Genomic DNA, 26,572 nt, shown 5'->3' on the forward strand with positions numbered 1-26,572 from the left:
CCCCCTGGGTAACCTCATTTCCATGGATTTAGACCTCATGTGGAATGTTTTACAGTATTTTTATTAGTTAGTTCTTTGTAGCACTTAGAAATAGTGATTTTTTTTATGTGTTCTTAAGTGATGTGGAATGAGACTGGCACCTACAAACAGCTACTGGGTTCCTCAGGTGCACATTTTGCTGGAAATCATTTGTACCTCAGGAAAACACAAGCCTTCTGTGACACTTTTAGATGAACTAAAACAATTAACTCTATGGAAGATCACTGAGTTCTTGCCTCGATGAGAACCACGTGGGTATTTTCCCTTTTACTTTGGTCTTTGGAGGTTTTTTGGTTATAAAACTGTGTCTTGAATTAACATGTCAGTATTTAGCACCTGGGCTGTTAGTGCAGCCTCCTGAGAAGTTTGGTTCCTGGACATCAAAGAGGTGAGTTGAAATATTCTCAACCTCTGGACTTTGATCTGAGATTCAGTCATTCCCTGAGTTATTTTTTTCCTGGCATCTTTGTTGCTCCCTGCAGCTCCAGAATTTCAGATAAAAAGGTGGAAATGGTAAGTGAAACTAAATGGGCCTTTGGTCCCACCAAGCTTTGCTGCAGTTTGCTCTGCTCTCCAAATTTCTGTGTTTCTGGGTAAAAAATTGTATGAAACACAGATTGATTAAAGGAAATTAGAAAACCAGGAGCAGGCAAAGCTCTTCTTTGGGGATTTGGACTCAGGATCAAAGTTTTACCTTCACCTGTCCAGAGGAGAGTAAGAAGCAGATACTCCAAATAGAAAGAGACATTTTGGAGGCTGTAAAAAGGAACATAACAAGCCCAAACTCCCAAACCTTTGCAGGTGTTTCTCAGAGAGGCCAAGAGAAGGAGCAGGGCTGCAGGATAGCAGGATTTTTCCTGGTGCCTCAGGAATGACCCTGGCTGTGTTTGTGTTCCCCCAGCCTGCAGCAGCCAGTGCTGGAGCTGCGACTCGGCCTCCAGCTGCACGTCCTGCAGGGATCCAGCCAAGGTCCTGCTCTTTGGAGAGTGCCAGGATGAGACCTGTGCTCAGCAGTATTACCTGGATTTCTCCAGCAAGACTTGCAGAGGTGAAAAACACATTGCTGCTTTCCAGAAAGAAAAAAGCTTAAAGACTTGAAGTGCCTTGGCTGGGAATCCGTTACATGGCAGGTGGCTGCTTTGAAGAGGGGGAAATTGTTCAGTGGCAGGTTCCTTGCAGGGTGTTGCAGTTTTCCTCTCTTTGTGAGCTGTCACATACTTGAGCCTGTTCAGTGGAAGAAGATTGCTGCAAATCGCTCTGCTGTAAATGATGTGGTAACTGAGCCAGCCAAGCTTGCAGGGGTCAGGCCCAGCAATTCCTTTAGTCACGGGTCAGCTGAGGAAAGAGGGAGCTTGCCAGGAGAAGGCTCTTGGAGGGTGTGTGTCTGTCAGGCCTCCTGTGCTTGCTTACCTGCCTCCCTCTGTCTTAGGAAATCCTGCGTCACTGGGTGGCTGCAGCAACAGCAGGTTGGAATCATTTCACAGACACGTGGCTTGAAAGGTTTGCAGAACTCCCCAGCAGAGTGTTCCATAGTGGAATGAAGTGAGGAAAAGGTGGTGGCAGCCTGATGAGTCCTTGGTCACAGACACGTGGCTTGAAAGATTTGCAGAACTCCCCAGCAGAGTGTTCCATAGTGGAATGAAGTGAGGAAAAGGTGGTGGCAGCCTGAGGAGTCCTTGGTCACAGACACGTGGCTTGAAAGATTTGCAGAACTCCCCAGCAGAGTGTTCCATAGTGGAATGAAGTGAGGAAAAGGTGGTGGCAGCCTGAGGAGTCCTTGGTCACAGACACGTGGCTTGAAAGATTTGCAGAACTCCCCAGCAGAGTGTTCCATAGTGGAATGAAGTGAGGAAAAGGTGGTGGCAGCCTGAGGAGTCCTTGGGCACGTGGGAGTGGTTGGGACCCTGCTGAAGACTGGAGGGGGGATAGTACAAGGGAAGTGAAGGCAGGTCTGATCCCAGCTGGGTCTGGTGTGTTCCCAGCCAGTGGAATTTCCAGAGGCACTTTTAGGCTGTGAGGGACAGGGATACCATCTTGTTTCAGAGTCCTTTGAAAGCATGAGCTGGATGAATAATTGGTAATGAGCCACAAACTCCACGTTGCCAAAGAGGGAGCACTGCTCCTTCAGGGATAAATCCACTCAGTACAAATCTTGCTTTCTCTTTTTTTAGTGTTTTAACAGGTTTTACTGTGTTCTTCACTCCTGGGGCTGATTTTGCCACAGTGTGCCCCTTGTGCAGGGCAAGCACCCAGAAAGGGCTGCCCTGCAGTGGCTTTTGTTTCCTTGCAGAGTGTGACTGGAGCTGCAATGCCTGCAAAGGGCCCCAGAGCACCGACTGCCTGCAGTGCATGGAGGGCCACGTCCTCCACCAAGGGGCTTGTGTGGAGCAGTGCCCTGCAGCTTTCTACCTGGAGGCAGACACGTGCCAGAGTGAGTTCTGCTGGGCTCTGAAATGTTCCCCTGCTTGTCCCCAACGTGGTGTGGGGCTGAACCCTTTGCTTTTTTTCAGGGTGTGAGCAGCACTGCCTTCAGTGTCACCAAGCAGGCGAGTGCAGCCTGTGCCAAGCCCCCTTCTTCCTCCTGGGCACTCACTGTGTTCCCAAGTGTGGGGACAGGTATTATGCAGACCATGCCAAGCACAAGTGCACAGGTAAGTGTGATGTGATGGCAGTGGTCAAATGAGGCAGCTCTTATCTCCTCCATGCTTTGCCCCTTTTTTGACTATTTCTGTCAGGTGGGAAAGACAAATAGCAGTGTTTCTGTTCAGTGTACCAGTGGGTGCAGAGGTTTTGCAGTGTCTCAGTGGGGTTGTGCTTTCCATCTGCTTCAGCTTGTCCTCCTGGGTGCCTGGAGTGTGACAGTGACAGCCTGTGCCACCTCTGTGACAGCACCACGTTTCTGAAGAACCACATCTGTGTTTCTGCCTGTGGCCAGGGTTTCTATGGCAATGCCCGGAGCAGGCAGTGTGAAGAAGGTGAGTGTCTGTCAGGAGAAAGAGGCTGAGCTGGCAGTTGTCCAGCAGATGCTGAAGCCAGAAGAAGTGTTCATTCAGTTCATTTTTGCAAATGAGTTTTCTGTCTTTTCCTCTTGGAACTCAGCAGCTGTTTTTCTCCAGCTTTTTGGTTTCATAAGATGTGCAGGTACGTGGTTTTCTACCTGAGGTTACCTGGCTAAGTGTGGAGCCACATCTTTCCAGCAGCATCATTTATCATCACTGTGAACCAAATGACAAAATATCTTGGGGGAAATTCCCCTCCTAAATCAACTGTAGTTGTTACTTATTCTCTCCTTATTCTAAATGAGGAGTTACAACCAACAGTAGGACAAGAGGGCAGGCAGGGGCTTAAGCTCTGCCAGGGGAGGTTTAGGTTGGATATCAGGAAGAAATTCTTTACAGAGAGTGTGATCAGGCATTGGAATGGTCTGCCCAGAGAGGGGGTGGATTCTCTGACCCTGGAGGTTTTTAAGGTGAGATTGGCCGTGGCACTGAGTGCCATGATCTGGTGATCACAGTGGGGTTGGATCAAGGGTTGGACTTGATGATCTCGGAGGTCTCTTCCAACCCAAGTGATTCTGTGAAATCTGTCTGCAGTGCAAGCCAGAGTACGTTGTTTTGTGTGGGGGAAATCAAGATGGGAAGTGATTTGCCACGGACATGGTGGGGTTTGGGATGGATTGCAATTCCTGAAGATCCTGTTTTTCCACCTGGGTCAGGGATGAGTAGGGCATTGTAAGGGTCTGCTCTGCTCCCACAGCAGTGGTGCTGCCAGGCAGGATGCCCACACCGCCCGTGATGACTCCACAAGTGATGCTTCTTCCTTGTTTCCTTGCAGCCAGGGAGCAACCCTGGAGGCTCCGTGCGAGCAGCGCCCTCTCCGTGGGGATCGGCGGGGTGGAGCCGCTGGCGCTGCGGGCGTGCGATGCGGGCAGTGCCCCGGGGCAGCTCCTGCTCCACGTGGGCAGTGTGCCCTCCAACGGCAGGCTGGTGCTGGTGCTGGGCGGGCAGGAGCGGCCCCTGAGCCCCGGCGACCACTTCAGCTGCAGGGATGTGCAGGAGAGGAGGGTGCGCTTTGTGCACAGCGCAGACAGAGCCAGGTGAGGCTTTGCTCTCAGCTCTTGCCTTAGAAACAGTTGGAACAGGTATTCCCTCCTCCCTTGGAAGCTTTCCTCTGGGGAAAGCTCACCCCTTAATTCTCTATCTCTGTTGTGCTCTCATGGTGTAACTGATGGTGCAAAACTTCCCAGTTTATGGGATAAGAGGCCACTGTGACAACAAACCTGCTGTGTTTTGGGGGTGCAGGAATCTGTGCCATCTTCAGGCTGTGCTGCTGTGGGGTAAAACTGGCCTGTTAGCCTGATCCTTACAACAAATTCTGGTTAGGAAGATGCTCAAGGGGTGCCACCACTAAGCTCTCTGGCATCATTTGCCTCTGGTGTGAGGAAACTTGCAGGTGTGCTGATGCCAAGGGCTGGCTGGTGTTCCCTGGACTGCAGGCATGTGTTGCTGTATCCTGCTTTGTTTTTGTCTGCCTGGAAGTCACTATGAAATTTCAGAGTCTTGTCTTGAGAAACAGAGTTACTTTATGACTAAATATTGCTTTATTTATTATTCATACTTAAAACTTCAAGGCTTGGGTTTGGGTGGCATCACTGAAAAGTAAATGGGAAGGAAAAATCCTGGCAAGTGGGAGCTTCTGTTCCAAGGCCAGATCAGTGACATTTTTCTTGAGCTGACATTTAGAATTGGCACTTTATCTTGGAGATGCCATCCTATGTGGATAACATTAATTAAAGGGAAATGAGGGTGTGTTATTACATAGCTAAAGGTATTTCATTACATGTTGTGACTGTTGTGAATCCTCAGGAAAAGAATACTATAAAAACAGAATTGAAAGAACTTGAGTTAAAGCTTCTGTCATTGAGCCAGTCATTTTTACTGAATATATAATATGTTTCTCATTATAGAATGCTGCAAAAGCACTTTATTAATTATATTATCCTGTATTTTGACTTTCTGGGGACTGTTTTAGGAAAGGAGAGTTTTCCTTGAAGGTCAGTGATGAACAATCCTTCTCCCACTCTGAGGTGATCAACATTCAAGCATTTTCAACACAGGTAACGTAACAAAGCTTGGAAACAGCCCCTGATTTTGTACCATTTGGAGTCCTGGTTTCTTGCAGGGATAACAAAGGAGCTGGAATTCCAGGTCAGGCAAATTAGACTCAGCTCTCCCTTAGGAGGGGCAGCCAAGACTCACATGGAAGAAGGGACTTGAGGAACTGCCTGAAGAAGCTGACCTGTCTCATTTTGCTTGTGCAGGGAATTGCAGCTGTGCAATCATAGAAGAATTATCAGGGAGGGCTAAGGAGTTCCTGCTGCTGTGATTATCCCTTGGATCTGTGGATGCTGCAGGGCAGCCTCTTAGTGCAGGGTAATTGAGGCAGGATTGATCCCCATGGCAGGGATGCTTTGACACTCAAGCTGAATGCTCTATTCTAGCCCAGCTGGGAATTAAATCAGCAGGAGCTATTTAAAGTGTGTCTCTCAAATGCTCATGGCACTGCCAAGTGTCCCTGTCTTGTATTTTGGGTATTTAAATTCTGTGGAATGATATTGTGGGGGAGCTTCACCCCAGAGGTGGCACAGGCACCTTAACAGAGTCCAGGTTTCCAGGGAGCCTTTTCAGCTTGCTCTGAGCTTTTCCCAGAGTGGAAAGCTCCGTCAGAAGTTGTGGCTACTTGGCTTATTTTAACAAATAGAGGTGCAAAAGAGAATCTGCTCCTCTTAAGGCCCATTTACATCCTCAGAGAGGCATTAAATGTCTTTAAAAGAACTCTTTTAGTGCTGACTTCCTCCTGCCTGCAAGCCTGGCTCAGCCTCCATCCCCACCATGAGCAATTTATATTCCATATTAGTCACTCCCACAGCTTCTGGAAATGAGAAGTGTTCTAGTTTGTCCTTAAGTGTGAGACAAACTGTGGGGTGTGATCCTGCCGTGTGTGCATTGATTGTGGCTGGCACTGCCATCTCTGCTCAGACTGAGCTCCTGTTTGCCCCAGCAGGATGTTCCCCCAAGTGAGAGCTGCAGTGGCTGCCCCAGAATGCAGGAGTGAGGTTTAATGGCAGGGGTTGTGCCTGTCGATCCCTAATGGCCCTCAGGAGTCGTGCCCAGGTGATGTGGCAGCATCAACATCCCCAGGGCTTTGACTTGTCTCTGTGGGATCTCCCTCCCAATGGCAAAGGATGTTTGTTGGGATCAATAGACACTGCAGACTGAAACTTTCTTCTCAACAGAGAAGGAAAGGACTAATTTAAACCAGCAGAAATGTGGCTTCTAGCTGATCTTTGATGTAGGCTGAATAAGGCTGTGGGTGAACTTAGGAATTAAGTAACTACTGGTGCTGATGATACCAAGTTGTACTGTCATCTCAAAAAGGCTAACAAAAATCAAATGCTTTCTCTATAAATATCCTAAGTTTTTTCCTTTCCTAAGCTTGCTGTGGCCTGAGAATCTTCTTTTAATGTGACTAATTCAGTCTAAATACTAAATATTCTTAGGTGTGCCCGCTGGGGGAGAAGGTGTGGAGAGTGATTTTCTGCTGCTCAGAAGTAGGAGATTTCCAGGGATGAAGCGAGCTGGTTTCCTTAACCCCAAACTTCTCATTCCAGGCCTCAATCCTGACCCCATCTCCAAACTTTAGCAACCACCTCAGAGCTGCTTTTGTGTTCCAGGCCCCATCTGTGTTCAGGAACGAGCCCCTCCTCGTCGGCAGGGGGGAGATGGGCAGGATAACAGAGGAGCTGCTGGGGGTGAGGGACAGTGACAATCCTCAGGACGTTGTGCTCGTGGTTGTGGAGCCTCCACGGCATGGGCAGCTGCTCAGAGCCCCTGGGGACTCTCCTGTGCACTCCTTCCCCCTGGGGGACCTGGCTGGGGGGCAGCTGCGATACGCTCACGACGGCTCTGCCTCCCACGATGACGCTCTGCTCCTGCAAGTGAGCGACGGGCACCACTTCCAGAACGTGCTGTTCCTCATCAGCATTGCTGCCCAGGTATGTGCTGGGATAGGAGCCCTGGCAGGCAAGTTAAAACTCTGAAAACACTCCTGCATCCAGTCCCAACATCCACATTTCACACAATCCCAGACTATTCTGAGTTGGAAGGACCCACAAGGACCATCGAGTCCAACTCTTCAGTCAATGGCCCACACAGGGGATTGAACCCATGACCTTGGCATTGTTACAATCAAGTTTTAACCAGCTGAACTAATCTCAGGGTAGCTTGAATTAATAAGGAATGAGTACTCAAATGGGGGGAAAAAAGCCACAGGAATAATCTGGAGGTTAGAAAGCCCACCAAGTAGCAAAAGATTTTGGTGGATGCTCAGAGAGAATGAGGATGGTGGTAAAGAACAAAAGTATGGAGGGAGACTCAGGTCAGGAAGGTTTAGGGTCAGCAACAGGAAATTAGGAATCAGAGGACAGGGTCAGTTCTCCAGGCTGAGAATTGGGTCTGAGGGATACGGGTGAAGGGTGCACAAGTGCTTTTGAAGCAGACGCCCAGGGTGGGATGCAGAAGAAATTCCTGCTCCTTTTCCCTGACATTCCAGTAAGCTTTTCCCTGCTGTCCCCCTGCCTGCAGGGACCCAGGAGCCCCAGGCTGGTGGCCAATGCCCTGGTGTGGGTGCCCCAGGGGGGCATGCTCCAGATCTCCAGGACCATCCTGCACGCAGAGCTGCCTGGTGCCCGCGACTCCCAGATCACCTACACCATCAGCAAGGACCAGCCCAGACATGGTAAACCTCTTTGGAATTCTCTGGTCCAAGGGCAGCTTTGCCACCCCTCTTCCATGGTGTTTGGTCCCATCCAGTAGCATTTGGGGGAATATTCCTTGTAATACTACAATGGGTAAGAGCTGCCAAGCTCATCTTTGTCCACGCAAAGTAACAAAGTGCTTTTGTCCTGCCTGGGCATCTGATCCCGTGTGTTTGTCCAGTGGGAGTGAAATCCTGGTGGATTTACACCCCTGGGAGAGCAGAATGAAGGGACTGGAGCATAAGTGTTGTGGGGAGAGGCTGAGAGAGCTGGGGGTGTTTAGCCTGGAGAAGAGGAGGCTCAGAGGTGACCTCAGCACTGTCTGGAACTGCCTGAAGGGAAGTTCTGGCCAGCTGGGGGTTGGTCTCTTCTCCCAGGCACTCAGCAATAGGACAAGGGGGCACGATGGGCTCAAGCTCTGCCAGGGGAAATTGAAGTTGGAGAGCAGAAAGAAATTCTTTGCAGAGAGAGTGCTCAGGGATTGGAATGGGCTGCCCAGAGAGGGGGTGGATTCCCCATCCCTGGAGGTTTTTCAGCTGAGCTTGGCCGTGGCACTGAGTGCCATGATCTGGTAAAGGGACTGGAGTTGGACCAAGGGTTGGACTTGATGATCTCGGAGGTCTTTTCCAACCCAATCAACTCTATGATTCTGTGATTCTATGAATCTGACTGCCAAAAGAGACTATTCTATAATGAACTCCTAATTTAAGAGGAGCTCAGGGTAATATCTGCCTCTAGAAACCACTGAGCAAAAGTTTACCTTGAAGAATTCCCTACATTCCGTGACATTGGATTTAATTTATACCAATGGAAGGGGTTGCTGCCTGGAACAGGAGTTGGTGACATTTGCATCTGGAGATAATTCTTGTCCCCAGATTGCTTTTGGGAGGCTCTGAGCTCATCTCTCAGAGCAGTGACTTTCCCCCTGCTTAGAAAGCATCTTCTGGGAACAGACTAAGGAGGAGCGTGGAAGGTTCTGGGATTTGTGGCTGAGCTGTAAATGGAGAGAGACAGGATGGAAAAGAGAAGGAGTTGTATATGTGGAGAAAGGAAACATGGAGGGAAAAGAATAATGTTCTTTTCCCACTCAGCATCACCATTTTCTTTACTAAAACCGTGTCCTTAAATAGCATATTTTGCATTTCTAAGAAGTGATACTGCATTTAGTTTTCTGAGCCAGAGATAATTAGAGGATCCCTCTAGCAACATCCATGGGATTTTCTGCCTATTGCTGTGAGGACAGGCTGTTTTCCATAACTGCTGCCAGCACCTGATGGAAACAGAGATTATGTGAGTTCTGCAGGTTAGAAGAGAAATAATTAATTTGTATTCCCCCTTTGGTTTTCTGCAGAAACTCTGTCTTCTCATTTTTAATAAGCATTTACATGAAAACAGGAATTTTTCCCTGAGGAGCTTGTCTCCTGCTGCCTAACCCTAACTAAAATTTATAACCCTGGGTTTCTATCACCATAATTGTCTCTGCTGTGATTAATTGCAAGAACACAAACGGGCTCGTAGCTGCAGGTGAGGAATAAGCAGCAGCAATCAATGATCTTCAAAATTTTATCTAAAATACTGTTTTGCAGAAAGGGAGGGAAAAAATAACAGAGAGAAATATGGAAAGTGGGTCCTGAATCCGAGAGAGCTTATCTGCCTAACTTAGTCTGTGAGTGATGGAAAAGATATTCATACCTGCAGAAAATACATCATTTGCTTGACATTTTTAGGGGCACTCCCATGAGCAAACCTGTAGGATTTGGAATATAATTAGGGCACTGACAAGGGAATATTGGCACAGAGCTTGATGGTCAAGTCCAAGTGGGGTATTTCAGCTGGCTGAGTTATCTTCTTGTTGCTCCAACTGTTTGAAGGTGGTTTAGAGAAAAACAAATGGGGATGGGTATTTGGTATAATGGAATGATTAATTAACCAGCAGAATTATCAATCTGTTTAGCAGAATTAATTAACAAAACATTAATTCTGATGTGAACGTCATGAAGTTCAGAAAGACCAAGTGCAATTGGAGATTTCTGTTCAGAGAAATTCATTGGGTGGACTTTTTGGCGTAGTAAGTTCCCAGAAGAGCTAGAAAAGGCCTTGAAAAAGGGAATCTGCTGTGCTGTGCCCCGAGGCTGTGCCCTGGAGGGGAGGGTGGGGTCCTGCTGCAGTACAGCCTCCCCTGCCCTGTCTCACACCCCTTCTTGCCCTGTCTCACACCCCTTCTTGCCCTGTCTCACACCCCTCTAGTGCCCCCTGCCCTGTCTCATCCCCCTCTGGTGCAGTGCAGACTCCCTGCCCTGTCTCACCCCTCTCTGGTGCCCCCTGCCCTGGCTCACACCCCTCTGGTGCACTGCAGCCCCCTGCCCTGGCTCACACCCCTCCCTGCCCTGGCTCACACCCCTCTGGTGCCCCCTGCCCTGTCTCACCCCCCTCTGGTGCCTATGCCCTGTCTCAGAGCCCCTCTGGTGCAGTGCAGCCTTCCCTGCCCTGTCTCACACCCCTCTGGTGCCCCTGCCCTGTCTCACACCCGTCTGGTGCCCCGTGCCCTGTCTCACACCCATCTGGTGCCCCCTGCCCTGTCTCACACCCGTCTGGTGCCCCCTGCCCTGTCTCACACCCGTCTGGTGCCCCGTGCCCTGTCTCACACCCATCTGGTGCCCCCTGCCCTGTCTCACACCCGTCTGGTGCCCCCTGCCCTGTCTCACACCCGTCTGGTGCCCCCTGCCCTGTCTCACACCCCTCTGGTGCCCCTGCCCTGTCTCACACCCCTCTGGTGCACTGGAGACTCCCTGCCCTGTCTCACACCCCTCCCTGCCCTGTCTTACACCCCTCTGGTGCAGTGCAGCCCTCCCTGCTCTGTCTCACACCCCTCTGGTGCCCCTGCCCTGGCTCGCACCCCTCTGGTGCCCCTGCCCTGTCTCACACCCCTCTGGTGCACTGCCCTGGCTCACATCCCTCTGGTGCACTGCAGACCCCCTGCCCTGGCTCACACCCCTCTGGTGCACTGCCCTGGCTCACATCCCTCTGGTGCACTGCAGACCCCCTGCCCTGGCTCACACCCCTCTGGTGCCCCCTGCCCTGGCTCACACCCCTCTGGTGCACTGCAGACCCCCTGCCCTGGCTCACACCCCTCTGGTGCACTGCAGCCCCCCTGCCCTGTCTCACACCCCTCTGGTGCACTGCAGACCCCCTGCCCTGTCTCACACCCCTCTGGTGCCCCTGCCCTGTCTCACACCCCTCTGGTGCACTGCAGACCCCCTGCCCTGGCTCACACCCCTCTGGTGCCCCTGCCCTGTCTCACACCCCTCTGGTGCACTGCAGCCCCCCTGCCCTGGCTCACACCCCTCTGGTGCACTGCAGCCCCCCTGCCCTGGCTCACACCCCTCTGGTGCACTGCAGACCCCCTGCCCTGGCTCACACCCCTCTGGTGCACTGCAGAACCCCTGCCCTGTCTCACACCCCTCTGGTGCCCCTGCCCTGTCTCACACCCCTCTGGTGCACTGCAGACCCCCTGCCCTGGCTCACACCCCTCTGGTGCAGTGCAGACCCCCTGCCCTGTCTCACACCCCTCTGGTGCACTGCAGACCCCCTGCCCTGTCTCACACCCCTCTGGTGCACTGCAGACCCCCTGCCCTGGCTCACACCCCTCCCTGCCCTGGCTCACACCCCTCTGGTGCCCCTGCCCTGTCTCACACCCCTCTGGTGCACTGCAGACCCCCTGCCCTGGCTCACACCCCTCTGGTGCACTGCAGCCCCCCTGCCCTGTCTCACACCCCTCTGGTGCACTGCAGACCCCCTGCCCTGGCTCACACCCCTCTGGTGCACTGCAGCCCCCCTGCCCTGGCTCACACCCCTCTGGTGCACTGCAGACCCCCTGCCCTGGCTCACACCCCTCTGGTGCACTGCAGCCCCCCTGCCCTGTCTCACACCCCTCTGGTGCACTGCAGACCCCCTGCCCTGGCTCACACCCCTCTGGTGCACTGCAGACCCCCTGCCCTGTCTCACACCCCTCTGGTGCCCCTGCCCTGTCTCACACCCCTCTGGTGCACTGCAGAACCCCTGCCCTGTCTCACACCCCTCTGGTGCACTGCAGACCCCCTGCCCTGGCTCACACCCCTCTGGTGCACTGCAGAACCCCTGCCCTGTCTCACACCCCTCTGGTGCACTGCAGAACCCCTGCCCTGTCTCACACCCCTCTGGTGCACTGCAGACCCCCTGCCCTGGCTCACACCCCTCTGGTGCACTGCAGAACCCCTGCCCTGTCTCACACCCCTCTGGTGCACTGCAGAACCCCTGCCCTGTCTCACACCCCTCTGGTGCACTGCAGACCCCCTGCCCTGGCTCACACCCCTCTCTTTGCCCAGGCCAGGTGGTGCTCCTGGGCCCGATGCCCGCGGACGGCCCCGCACACTCGTGGCAGCGGCTCCCCGATGGCAGAGCAGCCTCTCCCACAGCCTCCTTCACCCAGCAGGACATCAACGAGGGCATTGTGTGGTACAGGCACTCTGGGGCTGAAGTGGAGAGCGACTCCTTCCAGTTCCAGGTATTCCTCGCCGTGCTCCTGGAGGGCTCACACAGCACTTCTCTCAGCTTACTCCTCTTGCCACCCCCTGGGTCTCGTGATTCTGAGTTTTAAATTGACACAAGTGTGTGCCAATCAGTATTGTTTGCACACAGACTGGTGTGTCTCTGGGTGCCTGCAGATGACCTGCAACTCATTCCCTGCATGTTTGGATGCCCCATTTGCAGCTCAGACAGGAGGTTTGACCCCTTGATGCTGCCTGGCAAATACATCACTCTCTCATAAAACCCGTAATGTTTACACCAAGTGTTCCAAGTGCCTTTTTAAAAATGGTTTTGTGAGCCCCAAAGCCACACAACTCTCCTACTTCCTCCTCTAAGCTAATAATTTTATTCTGGCTAGAGAGTCCTTTGTCTTGTAAACAGGCAGAAAGGTCGAAACACTCCCCAGCAGCTGGAAAACTGAAATAAATCCCACCTCCCCACAGGTTTAAAAGCCACAAAATTCCTCAGACAGGTCCTTGCTGTTTGCTGGGAAGGTTTTAGAACCTCCCCTAATGCTCAGCCCACACAAACACTTGCACTCAGTGTTTGTTACATCTGGTTTACAAGGCAGAAGCAATTACTGTAGCACCGGAGAGGCAATTAAGGTAATTTCTGAAGTAATTAACATAAGTGATAATGAGGAATTTGTGAGTGCCAGTGTTGCACAAGCTAATCTTTAGCTTAATTGCTGCGTTCCTCTTACTCACTATGCATTTTGCATGAGTTGGATGTTTGGGTTTAGTATCTGGGAGCAGGAGGAATAATTGAGCCAAGGAAGGGAGCTGGGATTACTGGGATCGCACTGGGACACTGTGGCACACCTGCCCCAGCCTGGGGGCCTGGGCTGGGGCAGCTCAGAGGGGGCCAGCACGTTGTTTGCATCACACACAGCAAAGGGCTGAGGTCATGTCATTCATTTTGTCAGAATTTTATGTATTTTTATGCATTTTCTTGAAATTAGGCATCATGAAGGGAGTTGTATTTCGTTGGGTGTCCACCTCACCTCAGGATTGCTGGGAGCATTGGCAAGCTCATTCCTAGGGAATGGTTTTGGTCCTCTGAATTTTTAGCAATTTAATAGCCTTTGCTTCATGTGTCCTCACTGCAGACCTGCAGTTTTGACTTGGATACCCTTGCCTTATTTCTGCTTTTATAGTGGTGGATGGACAATATTTATGGGCCTGTGAAACACAACCTGTCTTGGAGGCTGCTGGGATCACAGGGAGCCACTGCCAAGGCAGTGCCATTATTAAAAGACCAGTTTTTTTCACCTTGTCAGCACAATCTTATTTTGAGGAGGGGAGGAAAGTTTCAAATCCAACTCTTTTTGCTGCTCCTCACCTGAAAAGTTCCACTAAGCTGCACAGACAGTGGGAGTAAAATTCAGCCAACCTGTGGCAGGGACTGGGGGAAGCAGGGATGGAAAGGTGTGTCTTTGCCTTCCCAGAGCAGGAGGAGAGAGGGAGGGGATGAAATGCAGCAGAAATTAGGGGTGTCTTGTCAGGTATCCATTCCCATGACCTTTCCTTCCCAGGTGTCCAGCTCTGCCAGTCCACAGCCCACCTTGGAAAGCCACGTGTTCAATGTTGCTGTTCTGCCCCAGACCCCCAGAGCACCTCAGCTGTCCTTTGGCTCCTCTTTGCACATGGCTGTAAGTGCTGCAGCAGCAGCTGGAGGAGGGATGGGAAAGAAGGGCAAGTTAGAGGAGTAAATGGTGGGGAGGGGGGACAAAATATTCATGAAACGTTGAAAAATTCAGTATTGGAAATGATGGATGTGTAGACTGTGTTGATGGCAAAGGTGATCTTGAAGTTTCAAGCTGGTTTTGTGGGCTCTCAGGCTTTAGGGCAAGCCTTCTCCATGTGTCCCCATCACATGGATGAAGTTCAGCTCTCCCCTCCACTCCTGCTGTCTCCTGCCTGCCAGGGCAGGACCAGCAAAGGCCAAAGGAAGCAGTGGGAGAGGGATGAGTGAAAAGTCCATGGCACAACAGCCTTGTCAAGGTTTAAAATAGTGGTGACCTTTCCCATGATGATCAAACATGCTCAGACTGCTACTTGGAGCAATGTATCTTTCTGCTCCTGACTTTCTGTTGTTGTCATTATTGACAAAATTGATGGGAGAGGTGTCTGGCAGAGCCACGAGGTGCTGGATTTTATAGCTAATTACACACCACAAAATTCAGTAGGGCCATAAAACACATTTTACCTCCCCACCTGCGAGTCCTGCCTTTGGGAGAGACAAATAGGCCTTGGAGGCAACTGGGAAGTCGCCATAACTTTAAATCTTTCCATCATGAAGTTGCACTTCCTTGCCTCAATGTGATGGAGTTCTGTTCATTTGTCTTCAGACTCCTTCAGAGTAAGACTTTCAATATGTTAAGTGTTCCCATCCCTCTAGTCTTGTCTTTGACTTGTCCTGCTGGGAAAGGACAGAGAAAGTTTGGTGACTCTTTGGTGGTTAAACTGGACATAACATAGACACTATTTATTCTTCAAGTTAACTGTTTCCCCTGTATTGGTAAAGGAGCCTGTAGCTTATTCCTGTTCCTGAACCTTTTCATTTCCAAAGCAGATTAATTAATTGCTCATATCCTTAATTTAGCTTGTTCTCTCCCTGTTTTGCTCAGGACTATGAAATGAGCTGGATTCTTTTCATACCCAGCTGAGCTGTTTAATTCAGTGACTTCTTGGAGCTGTTAATTCTGCAGGATTAAGGCTGATGAACACGTGCAAATTAACTTTTGGGCTCTTAAGTCTGTTCATGGAGCTCCCTAATTCCTGTAACGTCCTGCCTGCCTTTGGCTCATAATAATCCTGTTATGGGAGGATCAGAGTGATTGTAGACAGGTTTAAAACAAAAGGGAAAAGCTTTGCTTCCTCTATATTCCAATGGAAAGGGCTGAGTAATTTTCAGGATTACTTTGAAAAGAAAAGCCAGTCCAGTCACATCACACTATACCAGAAAACTACATAGGCAATGAATTATATCTTCATTCAGGGGTGTTTTGATCAAGGTAGATCTTCCTTTCTCTCTTTTTTCAGTTGCTGTAGGTCAGAAGAGAAACTGTCCACCTGTGAGTGTGGAGGTTGTGCACCTGCAGGGGACAGAGAGTCAGGTTTAGGTTTAAGAACTGGGCCTTTACAGTCAAAGACTGCCTTCTATTGAACTTCAGCAAAGCAAATTCTCTTTCAGTGCATATTTGGGTGAACCTTCCCCTGTCTGTGGCCTTGATGCTCATGGTCTGATGTGTTTGTTGAGGTGCTGGAGGACCGTGTGACAGTGATTGAGCCCCATCACCTCTCCTTTGTAGACCCGGAGGTTCCCAGTGAGAAAATCCTGTTCAACGTGACTGTCCCTCTCCTTCCTGGCCAAGGCAAGTGAACCTGTCCAGAACATGGCAGGAAACCCTGTTTTCTGGGCACAGCTCATTCTTCCCCGGGGGTATCATTCTGTGGAGGCACCTCTTAACCCATCCCGCCTCCTTCCTGAGCTTCCAGACCCTTTGCTCCTTAACCCCTGTGGGGGTCAGGTGGATTCCTGCCCTTGATGTGGTGTCTCTGCCTCTGTAGGTGTGGTGGAGCACAGGGACAGGCCTCTGTCCCCTGTCAGGTACTTCACCCAGGCAGATATAAACCAGGGCAGGATTGTGTACCGCCCGCCCGCCGCGGCGCCGCACCTCAGGGAGATCATCGCCTTCTCCTTCGCAGGTGAGGCCCCCCTGCTCCTGGCAGGGCCTTGCCAGGCTGCAGCAGGGAGGAAAGACTCCTGTCTGGCTGAATGGCAGCACTTGCTTTCTCTCAAAGTCTCCAAATCCACCTCAGCATGTGCTCACCACAATGACTCTGTGCTTGTGTTTGTCCCACCAGGTCTCCCAGAGTCCGTGAACTTCCGATTCACAGGTGAGTGAACCACTTGCTCTTTCCTGGCTGAGCAATTCTTATCCCTCTACCCTTCCTGTTGTCTCTTACTCCCTGGGCTTTCTTCTGCTGCAGGCACATCTGTGGGGCTCAGTAGGAATTTCTGGAAAAACACTATGCTTGGGGAATAGTAATTCATCTGAGTCCCAGCAATGTTTTATAGAAGCTGAGCTGCACTTTAGTAGAGACACCTCCTTCCAGTGGTTCCCTGGAATCTGTCCTAAAAGCCTGATTGATTCCTGTGAATATGAGCAAGGAGTTTTATGCTGTTGTTTTATTTTAATACAGCAGGGAGACATTTCTGCAATTAAATTGCCACAGATAAGCTGCTTGTTTGTTTAACACATCCTTCCCTTTCCATGTGCTTTCTCCAGCAAGGAGAAGTCCATGTTCTGACTTGGCAGTGCACCTGGAAGACAGGATGTAAACACACAGAGTTAGAAGGTTTAGAAGAGTTGAGTTAGGGGCAAAGATAAATGCTGTTGGTACATGTGCCTTATGTGGCTTGGAAAGGTGGGAGAGAAGTCAGCAATGTCAGGTGGTGATTTTTGTACAGAAAGGTGAATTTCCTGGCTGGCAGTCCCTGAAAACCCATCCCTAAAACACTCAGGCCTGGTTTCTGTCTGTGCAGTGTCTGGTGGAGAACACACAACCCCAGAGATGGTGTTTGTCATTCACCTGCTCTCTGCAGAGCAGCAGCCTCCAGTTTTCCAGATCACAGCTCCGTTCCTGGAGGTCAGCCAGGGGGGCAGAGCTGCCATCGGTGAGTGTGGAACAAGGTTCTTTGGGATGAGCCACTTCCTGCTCGTGTCAGGAGCTTCTTGGGGGGGTTGTAGGTACCCCCCTGCTCTGAGAACATGTGCATGTCTCTCTCCTGAGCAGAGGGTTTGCACAGGGGTCACTTGTGAGCCACACTGGTGGTAAGTTCTCTGACCTGGGCATCATCAGAGGACTAATTATTTCCATGAAAGCAGCAGCTCTTGGGCAGCTCCAGAGTTACTTTACTTGTTATGTACTGACTAAATTATGTGTTTTGTGGCTCCATTCACAAGAGCACATCACAAAGCCTGAGGGATATTCCCAGCCTAGTGTCTGAGGAAGCTGAAGCCACCCTCTCTTTCCCTGGCACAGGGATCCAGTTGGCCGTGAGTGACACAGATACAGCTCCCGAGGGTCTTTTCTTTGAGCTGGTGAAGCCTCCCCATCATGGCCTTGTGCTCAAGTACAGTGCAGGAGTGCAGGAGCTCATGAGAGCAGGTGAGTTGATAGCAGTTTGCCTCGGTGCAAGTCTGTGGCCATCCGTGTGCCTGGTTTAGTTGACCAGGAGTAGAGACAGATGCCCCTGGCAGATATGGATGCATCCATAGGGAAGCTGTATGTAGCTGTGAGCTCAAAAGCAGCTGGGAAGAAAGGAGGATCAGTGCCCTCTCTGAGAATCCGGAGGAGTCACTGTGTCTGTGGAGCTGGGAAGTTTGCAGCTTTTCCTCTGCTTTGCCAGCTCTTAATAAGAATCAGAATTCCAGACTATTCTGAGTTGGAAGGGACCCACAAGCATCATCGAGTCCAACTCTTAAGTCAATGGCCTATAACTGTCCTCATAACTCACAGCCCTTCAAGGACGGGATTAAATGCCAGTTTGGTACTGGATTAAGCCTTTTGCTAAACTGGGGCCTCAGGTCATTCAGACTGGGTTCCTGCTCTGAACAGACCCCCCCTGACTTGTGCTGTTTGCTTTTGGGAAGGTGACACCTTCACCTACGAGGACGTCACTCGCAATGCTCTGCAGTACGTGCACGATGGCTCGGGGGCAGCAGAGGACAGCATGGAGATCTCTGTCACCGACGGTGTCACCACGGTCACCACCGTGCTGAGGGTGGAAGTGTCCCTGCTGGACACCAACGGCCCCCAGCTGGTGCCAGGCTGCTTGTTGGCCGTCACCGTGGCCAGTAAGGGCTCTGTGACTCTCTCACGGCTGCACCTCGCTTACACTGTGAGTTTCCCTCTCTTCCCAAGCCCCTGGAATGCTGCCAGCCTCCCTTCCCTTGTCCCCCACTGCCCCTTTGCCACGCACCTCTCTGTTCTCAGCCTGGGTTCTGTGTAGAGAGCTCGAGTTTCACTGCTGCCAAAACGGGGATAACAGGCTCCTCCATCCCACAGGGATTTCAGGCTGTCCCCGTTTGACTGGAACAGGGGTGAACTGCCATGGTGAGCATGAGAACAGAGTTAATCCCAGATGTTTCCATCAAACAGACTTGTTAATAAAGCACATGGATTTGCTAAGTGTTAATCCCTTGAGAATTTCAGCCCCCTCACCCACCTTCCAAGATTGCCTGGTTCTTTTTCAGGACAGATTTGGAGGGGGAAAGGGTTAAGCAAGCCAAGATGCTGCAGTGCTTGGTGGCTTGAGTTGGTCCCAGGGGTTGTGTGCTGTACAAGAGCTATCCTGCTGGGGACATTCCCAAGAAGGATGCTTTACTCCTTGCAGGTAGTTTGGCAGCCAGTGCATTAGCAGTGGGGTTTGGGTCTGACACTGCAGGGCAGGTGTGAGGCTGGAGAGACCTGAGGTGGTGGCTGTCAGAGAGATGACTGGGGATGTTTTTTCCAAGGGATCAGTCTGGAGAAAAGTCTGAGGTCTGTGTTGTTCTGCTCTTAGAGAGGAAGGCTGACAAGGGAGTTGTTCAGGTTTAATCTCAGTAAAAGGACAGCTGGGGAAAGGAGACTTCATTCCTGACCTGTATGCTGAGGATGTGGAGATTTCTACTTGGGTCTCATTTTTCAGCCAACCAACCAAAACTCTTCTAAGAAAGATGACATCTGACTACTTAATGTAGTTGGAAAGAGCCAAAACCAGCTTGTAGTTTAGTGTGAAGTAATTTGAAAATGAAAATGCCAGGTTTATGTCTGGGAGACTGTGTTGATGTGATACAAGGGAACAAAGAAAACCTCTCTGGGCTGAGAGAAAATGAAAATACACTCTGGTAGATTTTGAAAATGTCAACCCATTCAACTCTCCTCTCATCAATAGATCTTCATTTAATGTTCATCATCCATGGATCTGACCCAGCTGGGCAGATACACTTCCCTATGAAACACTTATTCCTCCTTGCATTTTTAGTGGAGGAAGACAATGGCTAAGTTTGTCCTGTTTTGACTCGGTTTGTTTCTTCTTGTTCAGGACAACAGTTCTCCTGACTCAGAGATAAGGATCCAGTTGATCTCTCTGCCTGCATATGGAACCCTCTTATGGCTGGCAGGCTCCCGGGATGAAGAGCTTTCCAAGGTTTATAATTTCACCATGGAAGACATCAACAGCCAGAGGATCAGGTAGCAGAGAGAGCTGTTCTTCTTCAAGCCATGCCAGTTAAAAGCTCAGTGGGCTTTCCCCAGACATCTCTGGACTATGTTTTGTTAGTGAAATGTTTCAAAGACATTTTTTCCTTTCTTGGCTCTTGTATCCTCTGGGATTATGGATCAGAACATTTCCTGTGTGCAGAATTGGGTATTTCAGTGTGTCTGAAATGCCAGCAGTTGGTGTAGCTTCAAATTATGGGGATTTTTTCTGTGTTTGTGATGTCATGGTGACACCTAAACTGATGTAAAACCTGAAGTGATGTAAAAGAGTTCAGGGAATGAACATGAGGGAGGGTTGGGAACAGAGACACCATTTCTCTTCCAAGAGGTGTGTGCTCAGCTCTGACTGCAGGGACAGGGGGCATTTTCCTGACTGTCAGTGGGACTCCCTAAGCCAGGCAATGTTTGATTGCACAGCTACTCCACCACGTTTGAGACCAGCAACCAGCCGGTCACGGACCTCTTCCACTTCGCTGTCCTCGATGGCGACGGCAACCGGCTGGACAGGCAGATGTTCACCATCACCATCACACCTGCCCACACCCTGCCAGCACTCATTGCCTTTGCTGACCACATCACTGTAAGTGGCTGCCCAGGATCCTGGGAACAGTGAGGAAAGTGAGCCATTGGGCAGTATTCCTGGACCGAGGGGAAATCACTGAAAAAACACGGGGTTGCACATGAGATGCTGTGTGTGCAGAGGGTTAACAAATCACTTGGAGGCCAGAGGAGGCTGGCACTCCACCTGCATCCCTGAACCTCCTCTGCTTGTGCCTAGGCAGGAGCTGGTTCTCCCTAGGGTTGACATCAGTGGAACAAGCCTGACTTATCCCTGTCCAATATTTCATCCCTTATTTCACCAGCTTGTGTGTGAAGTTTGAAAACACCTGGTGCTTTGGACTGACATACAGCACTTCACACTCCTTATCAAAGCCTTTTGAAGCCACATCCCTCCTTTCCAGCTTTGCATTCCCCCTCCCTTGCCTTCAAAAGGCTCTCCACAGCCAGAAATGCAGGTCTTGCCTCCCAGGAGGTCAGAGTGACTCTGCCAGTTCCCTTCCTGCCCTGATAAAGCCCTCACAGTTCCTCTTGGGGGCCAAGCAGACTTTGTTTGTCCCATCCCTCCTCACCTCCCACCTGATTTCCTGCCCAACAGACCTAGGGGAGGATGGGGCAGCACTCCAGAACCCGGGCAAGCCTCTTCCATGAGGCAGGCATGTTCAGTGAGGGTTTGTGTTGTCTGCTCCTGCTGTCCAGGTGGATGAGGGGGGCAGGATCCCGCTGCTGGCTCGTCACCACTTGACTGCTGACTATGATACTGCTGCCAGGGAGGACCTGAGGGTCACAGTTGTCACTCTGCCTATGTATGGCTACATCCAAAACACCAAGACAGGTAAACTGCTTGGCTCTCTCCGGTCCCCTCTGGCTGGTTTGTGCTCCTGACAGCATCATATCTGTCATATCCCACGAATGGCATCACTTGTGCTATGCCTGGAACTGCAGCTTTACAAATGCCAACTCTAATGCAGCAGTTGGCTTTCCTCGTAGACGTGGAAATCCACATTGTAGGCAGTAATATCCATCCTTCTGCAGCCTTCACAATGTGCCATTCTTCTCCTAATCCTGCTGCTTTTATGTTTAGTTAATCAGTGACCTGAACAGCCTTTCACTCGGGGTATTTTGGTTTGCAGGTGAGAGTTTTGGCCCACAGAGTGAGTCTGCTGGGACCACAGATGCATCCTTTTCCCTTCAAGATGTTCTGGAGAACAGCATTTACTACTTCCAGAGTGTCCACGAAAGCATTGAGCCCACGAGTGATGTTTTCAGCTTCTATGTGAGCGATGGCTTCAGCCAGTCTGAGGTGCAGAGCATCAACATCACCATCCAGGTACACCTGTGTCCTTTCCTTCCACACACACACTGCTCAAGTGCCAGTTTGCTCTTCCCTTTGTAATGTGTTGGAAGGAGATTAAAGGGAGTTTCCTTCCACTGCTACAGGCAGATAATTTGCCTGTGATGCCCGAGGAAAGCTGTGCATTGCAGCCTCTTCCCCAAGGCATATTATTCTGATGTCTCCTCCCTCTTGGAAGCAGGCATGATGCTGGATAGATTTGGAGAGTGTGGTGATGTCAGCACCACTATTGTCATTTGGGAGCTTGTGTTTCATGCAGGTGGGTCTTTTCCCCGTGCTCATTTCCCTTTTTTCACTGTGTTCCTTTGTGCAGAGGCAGAATGATGAGCCCCCAAAGATGGTACTGGAGCCTGTCCGAGTGCAGGGGGGCTCTGGGGTGGTGGTTTCCAACTCCTCCCTCAGCCTGCAGGACTTGGACACCCAGAGCAGTGAGCTGGTCATCGTGGTGAGCAAAAGTCCTGAGCAGGGTAAGTCCTGGCAAGCTGAGGGGGTGAGGGAGGAGACTTTGTGTCAGTGTCTGTGTGTCTTCATACCTGTGTGTGTGTAGCAGCCCCCAGCGTGGGAGAGGAGCCTGGCATGTTGGATAAAACACATTTGGACCAGCAGCCACAGGACTGTGCTTCAGAACAGCCCTATTCTTTGAGAGTTGTCCCTTGCTCTTTGTGGGAGTGGAGAAAGGGGTGCTGCACACGTTCCCCTGGGGAGTCCCCTGTTGTGTTCCCCTTTTCCTGTTGTCTGATGGCATCTCCTGTCAGGTGCCAGAGCCAGGCAGGGTGCCAGAGCAGGGCCCATGTCCCCAGCAGGCTGTGTCATTGCCATCCCTGTGATCCCTCTGTTGTTTGCCAGGTCAGCTCCGCAGGAGGCAGAGCGCAGCAGAGCCCCCAGAGCGTGGCCAGGTGCTGTCCAGGGGCTCCTCCTTCACCTACCAGGACATTCTGGAGGAGCTGATCGTGTACACTCGGAGCGGGGCAGCAGCACACTCCGATGAGTTCGGCTTCTCCGTCACAGATGGGCTCTACACCCAGGCAGGGAGGCTGCAGTTCTCCATGGAGCTGCCCAAGCAGCAGCCTCCCACACTGGCTGTCAACAGGGACCTGCAGCTCCCAGCTGGTATGGGAATGGCATTGCTTGGTGCTGCTGGGTGGGCCAGTCTGAACCAGTTACTGCTGAAGCTGATTGTGAACTTCTTTCCCTGGTCCAGGCTCTGCAGCCCCACTCACAGCTCAGCACTTGAAAGCAGCAGCAGGTTATTCCGGGGACTCCACGCTCAGGTTTGTGCTGAGGAGGGATCCCAGCAGGGGCCATCTGCAGCTGGCCAAAACTGAGAGCCCAGTCCAGCTCTCTGCCAAAGGACCCATCAAAAGTTTCACCCAGGCTGATATAAACAAAGGTGAGAGGCTGGATTTTAGATAGTCAGTGCAAATATATGTGGCTGGTTTAGGCAGCCCTGCAAGGAGCAGGGAGTTGGACCTTTATGGGTCCCTTCCAACTGGAGATAGGCCATGATTCTCTGATCCTTGTGAGAGGGGGAGGATGACCTGAAACAGACAAGGGAAAGAAGTACAGTAAGATTGTTATATCAGAGCAAAGAAAACAATCATTAAGCAAATGTTAAAAAGTCTCTCTCAGCAGGACAAAAAGAATAAATAAAGCAGTGAACCCCAGATCCAGGGGCTCTGTCAAGCCCCAAGCCCCTCAGCTGGTGGTGCTTGCTTCCAAACTATGAATGAAGTGATGCAGCCTCTAATAAAACACCTCTTTTCTCCTGTCCCTCTCTCCAGGGCGAGTGTTTTACAGCCACAGGAAAGGGGATCCCGGTGGAAATTTCCCCTTCACCTTTGATGTGATCGATGCAGATGGCAACAAACTGATGGACCAGGTTTTCCATATCCGTGTGTTAGGTAAAAGAGAGTGCTGGAGTTGTGTTTGCTTTGCTGCAGAGCCCAGGCCTTCACAGGTTCCCATCCCACATGTACTGCTAGTGAAGATCTAGTTCTTGAGGTGTGGTTTTGATGAGCTGTCAGTTCAAAGGCCTTTGAAATGAGGGGTGTGGGGAGAGTTTGTGGGTGTAAGAATTAGTTCTTTATCTTCTGACAAATTCACTGAAAAGGTAGAAAAAAATCCCCTTAATACCATCATACAGTTTAAATTATCTTTTAAGACATTCTAATGTTTCCATCCCCTCAATGCCAAACCCCAAAGTTCCTGTTTCAGAATTACCAAAACGTTTGTGTGTGTATATGTTGTCTTTTGTGTGAGCACAAGCACCTGATGTGAATAACACCAAGGGAGGGAGGGTGACTGTCTCCTAACTCAGCTTTGTACTTAACCCTTCCAGAGGACAGATTTCCCCCCTCCATCATCACCAACAAAGGGCTGGTGTTGGATGAGAACTCGGCGAAGACAATCACAACCCTGCAGCTCTCGGCCACCGACCCGGACAGTGAGCCTGCCCAGCTCCAGTACAGGGTCACCCAGCAGCCACAGCTGGGGCACCTGGAGCACGTGGCCTCCCCAGGTGAGCAGGGGAGTGTGTCCCTCCATTGGGTCCTTGGAGCAGCAAGGCTTCTGACCCCTAAAGATTCGCTGCAGCAACAATGTGCTTGGAGGCTGCAGCACAGAATTCTGTTCCCTGTTGGGAATCAAATGGTCATTAGCCCAGAGAGCTGGAGAATAAAGTGAGTGGAGCAAGGCAGCCTGAGAATCACAGGTGGGGAGATATTCAGCCTCTGTGCCAATTTATGCCCTTTTTGCTGCTTCTGCAAGACCTTCAGCCTTTGCTGTGAATAGCACAGTGCCCCAAAGAATCCATCCCTCGATGTCCATGGAAACAGAGCCCACCTTGGGGAACAGACAACTTGCTTTCTGTCCCCCTCGTGCCCAGTGTGTCCCTTGATCCCTAAAATCCAGCCTCTTTCCTTAGCTGTGCCTTAGAGAGAGGAAGGGAACTATCCACTGAGTTAGTTTAAAAGGAATCTACATCAGGGTGTGATGGATATGCTGGATAATGAATTCTGGTCCTTCAGGGAGGGGGGGTTGGTCAATCCTGTGCAACTCCTGCAAATGTGATCTGAATTTTAGAGCTGCCTGCTGACAGTGTGAGTGTGCTGCCCCTCTCTGATGAATTAATCTAAATCTCTGCTGTCATATCGTATGCTCTTCTGATTTAATTATACTCATCTAAGATTATATTTCTTCTTACCATTAGATTTCTCATTAACATGAGATTAAAGTGGAAGTATCTGCTGTGTGTATTTTCAAGATGCAGACAGTCCCTGTGCAGCTAAGATTTAGTGTGTGATTTGCCTCATCCTCTCATGTTGAAAGGGCAGGAATAATGAATGAAAGTTATAAAAAGCAAACCCCCTGCTGAGAGTAAATTAAAAACTTGCAATATTTTTTGTCTGAATTGCAAACTAAACAGTGAATCTTGTACTTCGGAGACCTGGGTTAAGGATTTAATTCCTTCTGTTGTTTAAAATGTGATGGTTCTGATTTCTGTGCTTTTTCCTGTCTATGGTGGACTAAGAGTCACAGACTGGAAAGAAATTATTCTTGTGATTTAAATGACCTACACCTAAGGAGGGAGTACTGGAGTGTTCAAAAGAGGACCCAAACCTTTCAAGCTAATGAGCTCTGGGGAAATCTTGGCTGGTCATTCCCTTTTGGCTCAGTTATTTATACCAGATCTGGTGTCTTTTGTTGTGTGGCCAATACTTGTCAGTAGCCATTTTGGGTGATATATTGGTGGCAAACTTTTTGTCAGGATGTTTGTTGTTCACAGCAGTAAAACTGTCAAACACAGCAGTGAGAGTTAAAAAGCTGGAGTGCTTTTTAGAATGCTTGTCAGCTCCCTTTCTGTGGCTGTGTCACACCCAATGACCTGGAAAGTTGTCACTATAAATCACTGCTGGCAGTGGGACTTGGTCTGTTCTAAATGCAGGGGTACAAGGAAGGGCAGAGAGAGCAGACTTGGAAGGCATTTTGGGAAACTGCTATGAGGCCAGGAGCCCTTTAGCTCATACCCAGTGATGCCATGGTTGGGTTAGTCCTGCCCAGCAGTGACAAACCAAGTGTTTCATGAATCATTTTTCTCCCCCTCAGCCCCCAGAGGCCCATCCCCACCAGGGTGTCCTGACAGCGTGAGGTGCCTTTGTAAGACTGAGTTTGGGAAGAAGCCTGGACTTAATTTTGCAGAAGGAGTTTCTAGGAAGCTCTGTGCCAGCTGAGGTTCATGGGACAGATACATCCAGCTTCCTGTAGTTTTTCCCTGCCTTGTTCTTTCTTTATTTTCCCCTATTGTTCTTTTTCTAGGGATGAGAATTGACTCCTTCAGCCAGGCAGACTTGGCCTCTCGCAGCATCCAGTATGTCCACACCAGTGACATGGAAAAGCACATGGATGCCTTCACCTTTTCTGTGTCTGATGGGGTGAACGAGGTGAGTCCCAGCGTGGCTTTTGCCCAAGTCAGAACTTGTTGTGGGCAGAGGTGGCTGCTGCTGCTTCTCCTGCTGTGAGCATTCCTCCATCCCACAGGGAGAGGAACGAGCCCTGTGTGGGGAACAGGATCCTGTGCTGTGGCCTTATGAGAGTGGTTTACCAGGATCTGAGTGTCTGGTTTTCCCTTGCTTGCCAAGTGCTTCTGGAGCTCAGCTTTGATCCAGTGCACTGACGGTGCAGTGACGACAGTCAGACCCTTGGGAAATGTCTCCTGCCTGCCTTCTGAAAGAGGAAAATCATAGCTGCACACAGAGAGAGAGGGGCAAAGTGGAATGAGAGAGGGAGGGAAAGTGGATGCCTATAAATACCACAGAAAGAGGGAGAACTAATTCGTGGGGAGGGATAGAAAAGGTCATGGTCACATGATCTGGGCTTAGAAGCTCAGATTTGGTCACCAGACAAGGCTGAAATGAAGTGACCCAAACTGAGGGTCACTGTGGTCTTGCAGTGGAGTTGCACTCATGGAAG

The 26,572-nt window shown here is 50.5% G+C and overlaps 1 protein-coding gene across 1 annotated transcript in view; it reads left to right on the plus strand.

Annotated features, from left to right (window-relative positions):
* The window catches only part of FRAS1 (Fraser extracellular matrix complex subunit 1), a 116,661-nt gene that overhangs the window by 74,343 nt on the left and 15,746 nt on the right, over positions 1-26,572 (plus strand). Inside the window, exons 22-47 of the mRNA XM_071555370.1 lie at positions 941-1,087; positions 2,330-2,470; positions 2,550-2,690; positions 2,871-3,014; positions 3,874-4,135; positions 5,071-5,155; positions 6,773-7,093; positions 7,683-7,836; positions 12,220-12,398; positions 13,956-14,072; positions 15,683-15,797; positions 15,994-16,131; positions 16,291-16,323; positions 16,973-17,104; positions 17,473-17,598; positions 18,084-18,331; positions 19,517-19,665; positions 20,110-20,272; positions 20,950-21,085; positions 21,384-21,580; positions 21,918-22,071; positions 22,451-22,714; positions 22,806-22,994; positions 23,386-23,505; positions 23,943-24,122; positions 25,919-26,043. Of these exons, the coding sequence (XP_071411471.1) occupies positions 941-1,087; positions 2,330-2,470; positions 2,550-2,690; positions 2,871-3,014; positions 3,874-4,135; positions 5,071-5,155; positions 6,773-7,093; positions 7,683-7,836; positions 12,220-12,398; positions 13,956-14,072; positions 15,683-15,797; positions 15,994-16,131; positions 16,291-16,323; positions 16,973-17,104; positions 17,473-17,598; positions 18,084-18,331; positions 19,517-19,665; positions 20,110-20,272; positions 20,950-21,085; positions 21,384-21,580; positions 21,918-22,071; positions 22,451-22,714; positions 22,806-22,994; positions 23,386-23,505; positions 23,943-24,122; positions 25,919-26,043 (4,160 nt within the window). The remainder of the gene's footprint in view (positions 1-940; positions 1,088-2,329; positions 2,471-2,549; positions 2,691-2,870; positions 3,015-3,873; positions 4,136-5,070; positions 5,156-6,772; positions 7,094-7,682; positions 7,837-12,219; positions 12,399-13,955; positions 14,073-15,682; positions 15,798-15,993; positions 16,132-16,290; positions 16,324-16,972; positions 17,105-17,472; positions 17,599-18,083; positions 18,332-19,516; positions 19,666-20,109; positions 20,273-20,949; positions 21,086-21,383; positions 21,581-21,917; positions 22,072-22,450; positions 22,715-22,805; positions 22,995-23,385; positions 23,506-23,942; positions 24,123-25,918; positions 26,044-26,572) is intronic.

The sequence above is a fragment of the Pithys albifrons genome, chromosome 5 (assembly GCF_047495875.1).
Source record: "Pithys albifrons albifrons isolate INPA30051 chromosome 5, PitAlb_v1, whole genome shotgun sequence".
NCBI classification, from domain to species: Eukaryota; Metazoa; Chordata; class Aves; order Passeriformes; family Thamnophilidae; genus Pithys; species Pithys albifrons.